The following is a 6,938-nucleotide window of genomic DNA, read 5'->3' as shown; positions in this document are numbered from 1 at the left end:
AACAGCAGCAATTGGTGGTCAGATGAGTACCGTGTCTATTCAGCATAAATCTACACCCTCGGATGTAGATCGAGTAGGAATTTCTAGATCGTGTAAATCCATCCTTGTACAAAAGAGGGATAGGCTCAACGCGGGCCTGAAACTAATGATAACATCCAACAGTCATCACGGGAGGGATTGCGTGATTGAGATATTATATGGAGTGTTCCGGAGAGCAATTGGAGTGCAAACCAGTTAAAATCCAAGGCTTAAGTTTTAAGGCAAGATGATGTCGCAAGATAATAGCATAGAAAATTTAGTCGTTTTCAACTTTATCAAAGAAGCGGAAAAGGTATATGCTGCATATATCATCATACATAAGCAAAGGAAAATTGGTACCAGGAGAAATCCACAAAAAGTGGAAGAAGGAGAAGAAGGCATTGAAGCGTCCATCCAATTAATATTGAGTATGTTTTTTTGAAAAAATATGGGAAGAGGGGAAACATCAGTGGGTTGCAGAGCTCTAAAGAAAATCTCCAGTCATGAAACAACAGGGTGAGGTTTGGGAATATACACAAGCCTGTCCAGGGACGGGGGGGGGGGGGGGGGTGCGGGGCGACACGCCCACCGCTGCTCCACGCGCAGCACTGACACGGGCAGTGCCAGTGCCACTGGCCAGTGCCCATGCCTCCCCACTTTTCTCCCAAGGAACCGAACCGCACGGCCCAAGAGGTACAGCCGCGGCACGCCCAAAGAGGGCAAGCCTGTCGCGCCTCGGGTTAACTGCGCTGCCGCCGCGATCCGCCGCCCTCACCACCTCTCCTCTCCCTCCGCATTAGGCTCCCATCCCCAAACGAAGACGAAATTAATGGCGTCCTCCAACGATCAGAGTTCGCACCAACCTGCCCATCAACTACTGCATTTCCCCCACGCTAGTCGCTAGTACCTGTACTTGCTCGTTCTGCGCCCGCTTAGAAAAAAGAGATCGCGCGACGAATCGGATCCTACCGGTGGTGATTTTTCGAATTTTTTAATGGGGGGCAAGTCAAAAGGGAGACGAAGGGAGGGGGCACAGCCCCCGAGGGGGTTTGGAGGCGGGAGGAACACGGCCGCGGAAGGCCGGCGATGCTCACCTTGAGGAAGTCGACCTCGCGGTTGAGGATCTGGAGCTCCAGCTGCAGCCGGCGGCGGCCGCACAAGTCCGGGTACCTCGGCGGCGACTTGGGCCGCGGCGGCTCCAGCACCACAGCCACCTGCTCCCCCATCGGCCTCACATGCGCAGGCGGCTAGCAGAGCAGTATCTCGCCCACGACCGCCGGCCTAAACGAGTCCCGGCGCTCGGGATTAGTGAAGCGGAATGTTGAGGAAGTTGTGGTGGTGGTATGAATCGCGGTGAGGGGAGAACCGGGCGCGGATGGCGGGTAGCGTGTGTGGACGTGCGAGGCGGAGCTCGGCTCACGAGCGCGCGTGCGCGTGCGACGGGAGCAGGGCGAGGAGGAAGCAGAGGAGGAGGCGGTGGGAGAACTGGATGGGGAAGCGAGGAGCAGGACCCCATATAGCGAGAGGGCGGGCGAGGGAGAGAGAGGATGGCTGCGCGGGCAATAATGGCAGAGAGGGGGGGGGGGGGGGGGTGGGGGGAAGGCGTGGGGTTGAGAGAGAGAAACGGGAGAGCAGGCGGAGTGGGGTTTAATGAGAGGGGAAGGACGCTGTTGGGGTTTAATGGGTGGGGGCTTGTTTGACTGCGAGGTGGGCCCTAGGCCCACGGGGCTGAGGGGTTTAAGCTGCCGCTGTGTGTGGGGACGGGATCACGGACGGCGTTCCGTTGTGTTTTGGCGCAGCTGGGCTTTGCCGTTGCCGCTGGGCTGGCCGCTGCTGATGATGGAGGCTGGAGCATTCTCGGCGGGATGGGTCCGGTGATCGATCGGCGTGGGGTTACGACGCCGGCTCCGGTCATGAGCTCTACAGTGCAAGGCCATGATGCCAAGCGTCGGTGAAATCATTCCGGGCGCCGACCGCTGCGGAGGATCTGTGCCTGAACTACACCTTTTTTTCCAGAGGGTTTGTGAACTTGAACAAGGTTGGGCTGGGTCACCCACCCGGATCATCCAACAGGAAAGGTTATGACCCCACCCGGTGCGACAACACAAACGTCACAACGTATGAGGGAGGCTGATGGCACGTCCGGACTCCCCTCCCGAGTGGTGGCGTATGAGAATAGACTGCACAGAACGATCGAAGCGTTGATAAAGACGGGACTGCGCCCGTCGGCGACGACGCCCCATTCCCGGCCTTCCCAATCACACACAGGCAGACAGGCTCACCCCGCTCGCTCACCATTGCGGCTAGCAGTGCCGCCGCGAACTCCCTTCACCAACCACGATAATGCGCCCTGACACGTCCACGTCGGTCCTCGGGACCCCACAGGTAAGACTCAACGCCCAACACGATGAGTGCGCTGGTGCCCATCGTCAGAGGGGGTACTCCCCACTGACCTAGCAACGGAAAAGAAAAGCAGAGGAGCAGCACGGGGCCTCGCGAGCCCCAGGTGTCAGCGGCGCCCGTACCGCGGGACGTACGGCATGTCTCCTCGGCGGCCCACACGCACGTCGGGCGCGGGGCCCCCACTTCCGCAGCAGCCACACTGTGGTGTGGCGTGCCCCGGCGGAATCGATCGAACAGCTCCCCGCCGGAGAGCAGAACGCAACCACGGAATCCGAAGTCTGGCTGACAACCCCGCTCGATTTGAAAGAACCGGCGAGCGAGGGCGATGCGCGCGAAATTTCAATGCGCGCTCGGGCGGCGCGCTTCATCCTCCTCCGTTGCAGGGTTCCTGCGACGCACGCGACACTGTGGCTCTGCCGAGCAGCGCCGGCGCAGAAGCTGTGGTTGCTGCACCTGCACCCCGTTTCAATGCTCGTCACGCTCCCTGGATGCGCCCCTGACGCCGGCTCGCACCAACTCTTGGCAGACGGCGAGGAGTGGTTTTTCCCTCTGTGACTGTGAGCTCATGAGTTTCTGATGGTAGCGGTGGCCGGTGGGAGAACCGGAGATCGGCCGCGTGCGCCGGCGGTGCGCTTTGTCAGCGAGATTGCAACGGGATGCTGCGTAGTACTACTCCTCCTAGACAGTAGATATGCCATTACGCCGCATTGATCGAAGTACGGAGTAAATGCGATTCGAGAGTTACGGGAGCTGTACAAATCCTAGAGAAGGCACCAACGGCTCACACAGGGTGCAAACAGCAGTACAGCCAACTGCACCACACCGTGGTCCTGCTCCTGCCGCGGCACGCCGTAACGTCGCCTTTGGGCACACCCTCTGTCCGTTTGGCCCCGCCGACAGCGAGCCCACCGATCGCAGCCGGGGGACCCGCCCCTGGCTCCGTGGGACCGCCGACGTGGACGGGAGCGTGCGGACGTGGGGCCCCAGCCCCGCTCGCGCGCCCACCCACGGCCGAAAACGGCTCGCTGACGTGCGCCGCTCAGGCCTCCGGCAGCAGCTGCTGCGGCAAGCAGGAGTGCAGGACCAGAGCGCGGACGCGGCAGCGTTTTGTCCCCCCTCGCGGCGGATTCCTCATCCCTGATGGGCCTGCGTCCACTGGGCAGTGGGCTGCAATCCCACACGACTCGTTTTAGTTTCTTTTTCCTTTTCTTTTAAATTAAAGGAAAAGGACGATTTAGTTTATGGAGAACTTGAAATTTGAAAACCCCTTGTGTTTCAAAATCTCGATACATGCCTGAACCGGAGACACTGCAGAACAGTTTTTCCTCATGATGCATTCGTGAATACTACGTGTAAAGTGAACTGTGTGGCATCCTATCCTAAGATGGCACCCGTATCGAGCGAGTGAGGGAGCATCTCCAATCGGACTCTCATCTCACCCCCTACTCTTCATTTGAGAATTCAAAGGCAAAAAGACCATCTCCAACCGGTCTCTCATCCCAACCCCATCTATCATTCGGACTCTCATCCACCCCCTCAAGCTCTCAGATGTAGGAGCTCATACTCGAGCTCTCATCCCGTCGCACGCCCAACTGCCGTCGTTCTCGCCTTGGCTCGGAATGAAATCTCCATATCGATGCCGTGTTCGCGCCTTGGCTCGGAAATCTCCGAATCGAGGCCGCTACCGGGGCGACGGCCGCCTCCCGGCGAGCCTCCATCTCCTGCTATCAAATTAAGTAGAGAGAGTGAGAGGAGAGAGATCGAACTCGTAGATCAACGATGCCTGCGCTGCTGCCGCGTAGGGACCGCGAGGCCGCTAGCTCCGAGAGGGGATGCGGACACACCTGCGAGAGGTCTGTGCGCTGCCCCGCATGCTGGACGTGAAGGCACGACCCCGCACAGGTGTCCAACAGGCCAGCCCATGGACGAGTGGAGGGTGCTGCTCGCCTGCAGGAGTGGGAGAGGGAGAAGGAAGATAGGTGCTCGATTTTGCGGAAGATTACTGCTGCTGCTTTCTGCTTGCCCATGGGAGTGGGAGCAGAGAGGAGCACGTGGGAGAAAGAAGAGAGAGACAAAGAGCGGAAAGGGCGAGACAAGGAGCAGCATTTTTTTATTTTACAATTGATTTTTTTAATATCAACTGATAGTGATTTAACTAGGCATTAAAATTAGCCGGTACAAATAATTATTGTGAATATAGTTCTTCCATAAATAATAGTAGCAAATAATTTCATTTACACATAAAATAGTAAGTTTGTTAGTTAGAAGATATGAATAAAAATAGGGATGGGTGGAAAGGAGTATACGAGAGATCGGTTGGATTGCATAAAGAGGGGAGTAGAATGTAGATGAAAAATCCTCGTACGATGGAGTAGAGGTTCAATTTGGAGAGGTCGGTTGGAGATGCTCTTTCCGTTACCGGTGACCCCGGGCAGGCGCAGCAAGTGCAGACGCCTCGCCAGCTTTCGCCCAAAGCTACTCCATCACGCAGGGCCCCCGCGCGCTGCTCCGCCTGCGCCACCACCCCTCCCAGATCTGACCGTCTTATCACGAGTCGCGCTTGATCCGCTGGACCACATGTCCCCCGCCCCCGAGACGGATACGAGGTTTGGCCGGCCGTGCAGCGATGGGGCACGCTATTACGCTCCCGCCAGTTCGCCTTTGCCTCGCGCAGCAGCGGCAGCGGCAGCGGCACAGCACGCAGCAGCATCACCATTCGGCTGGGGCGCCCGCGGCCCTGGCGCGCCGTGGGCCGTGGGCACGTGAATCCCTTGCCGCGGGCCGCAGCGCGCTGCCTGCGATCTGCAGCGCGGCGCGGCACGGAATGGCAGGCAGGCTCCCGATCCTGCCTGTCCGGCCGGCGGCCACACACGGCGGATCGAAGCGCACCCCCCCTCGCCTCGCCGGATCCGTTTCAGGCGCCCTGTGGACAGACAGGGTTGAGGCCCTGAGGGGTTCCCCGGCCGTGCGTATGGCATAGTTGAGTTGCGCGTGCACCGCGCGGTGCGCTACAGTAGCATCGCGCATCTGCGTCGCCGTCGGTTTGGTGTCATGGTGTGGTCCGCTGGTCCCTGGCGGCCAGCCACGGGGACCTGCCGCGTCGCATGCGGAGCGGCGCATGGTCAGACTAGGATTGGGCCAGTGAACGAACGCAACATGGGTTGTAGCCCGGCAAAAATCTACATGGTCTTCGGACCGGTTCTGCGAGTTGGGCTGGACGCGATCCACATGCTGTGATGCGAAATGAGCGGATGTGTTAATGGTAAAGCTGGCCCGCCGCTGTTATTCTGAAACCTTGCAGATCGATTCCATTCCACCAAGCCGAGTGAGCAGGCAGAGGACGAGATCGACGCGCGGAGCCGGGGATGAACACGTTCAATCCGTGGCCGGTGTTCTTCCGCCGGGAGTGGAGCCGCAGCTGGCCTTTCCTCACCGGCCTCGCCATCACGGGGTACCTCATCGCCAAGATGACTGCGAACTTCACCGAGGAGGATCTCAACCAAGTTCGTCCAGGAGCACAAGAAGCACTGATGAGAAGCGGCGATTCTCCGTTTTTATATCACGCTATGGAGGTGGTGACGCGGACATGCCGCTCCTTTTTTAATCCAAATGCATGCGATTTATGATTTTTTTTTTGCGGGTATGCAATTTATGATTCATCTGTGATCTACTAAGAGGCAAATGTATTTTGTTGAACGAAAAGGATTCAGCTTCTGATTTTGACATCTTAGGCCCCGTCTGGATTGAAGGAATTTCAAAGGAATTTCGGAGGAATCCATTTCCTATGTTTTGCTGACATCACGTGCTGTTTGTAACGGAGGAATGGAGCTCGCCGTTCCTCTGCATCCGCTCCGACTCAAAGTTTTCGTGGAAGACGGAGGCGCATGCACGTGTGCGAGAGAAAAAGAGGGCGCAAAAGAACACAGAGACGAGGGAAACCAGAAGTAATCAGATTTCAGCCGCCGGCCACCGGCGTCAAAGCGAGATTTGCACAGCTGCAAGAACACCTCACTGTCGAGCATGCCTCTTCTCGCCTTCTCTACCTCAAGTGCCTACTTGAGAGTCGAGAGGGGTGCGGCCGTGTGGACCTTCCCGATGTGAAAGACGTCGAAGGCCTGCAATTGGTTGTCGAGACCGGGATGCAGCGTGCGTGTGACATGAGCGAGAGGCCTTACGGAAGAGATAAGATCAAGGGTCAAAAGAGAGGATGCATCGTGAAAGGGATAAGATCACGGTACCAAGTCTATCACTAATGTGTGGGGTAGCTGGCTGAATGGGTTCAGATGTCAGTGAATTACTGGCTTAAGGGGCGTTTGGTTCTCTTTGCTTATTTTTAGCATGTGTCATATCAAATGTTTAGATACTAATTAGAAGTATTAAACGTAGACTATTTACAAAACCCATTACATAAGTGGAGGCTAAACGGCGAGACGAATCTATTAAGCCTAATTAATCCATCATTAGCAAATGTTTACTGTAGCAACACATTGTCAAATCATGGATTAATTAGGCTTAAT

At 57.1% G+C, this 6,938-nt stretch overlaps 1 protein-coding gene and 1 pseudogene across 1 annotated transcript in view; one reads left to right on the top strand and one right to left on the bottom strand.

The window, feature by feature from the left end:
• Positions 1-1,598, bottom strand: part of LOC101764124 (keratin-associated protein 5-1) — a 5,656-nt gene extending 4,058 nt beyond the window's left edge. Inside the window, exon 1 of the mRNA XM_004956882.3 lies at positions 1,113-1,598. Within this exon, the coding sequence (XP_004956939.1) occupies positions 1,113-1,244 (132 nt within the window). The 5' untranslated portion in view covers positions 1,245-1,598. The remainder of the gene's footprint in view (positions 1-1,112) is intronic.
• A 4,188-nt stretch (positions 1,599-5,786) lies between these two features.
• Positions 5,787-5,952, top strand: LOC106804163 (annotated as a pseudogene).
• The last annotated feature ends 986 nt before the right edge of the window (positions 5,953-6,938 follow it).

This window comes from Setaria italica, chromosome II (assembly GCF_000263155.2).
Source record: "Setaria italica strain Yugu1 chromosome II, Setaria_italica_v2.0, whole genome shotgun sequence".
NCBI lineage: Eukaryota > Viridiplantae > Streptophyta > Magnoliopsida > Poales > Poaceae > Setaria > Setaria italica.
The sequence above is the reverse complement of the archived record's forward strand: the minus strand, read 5'-3'. Positions and strand labels throughout refer to the sequence as shown.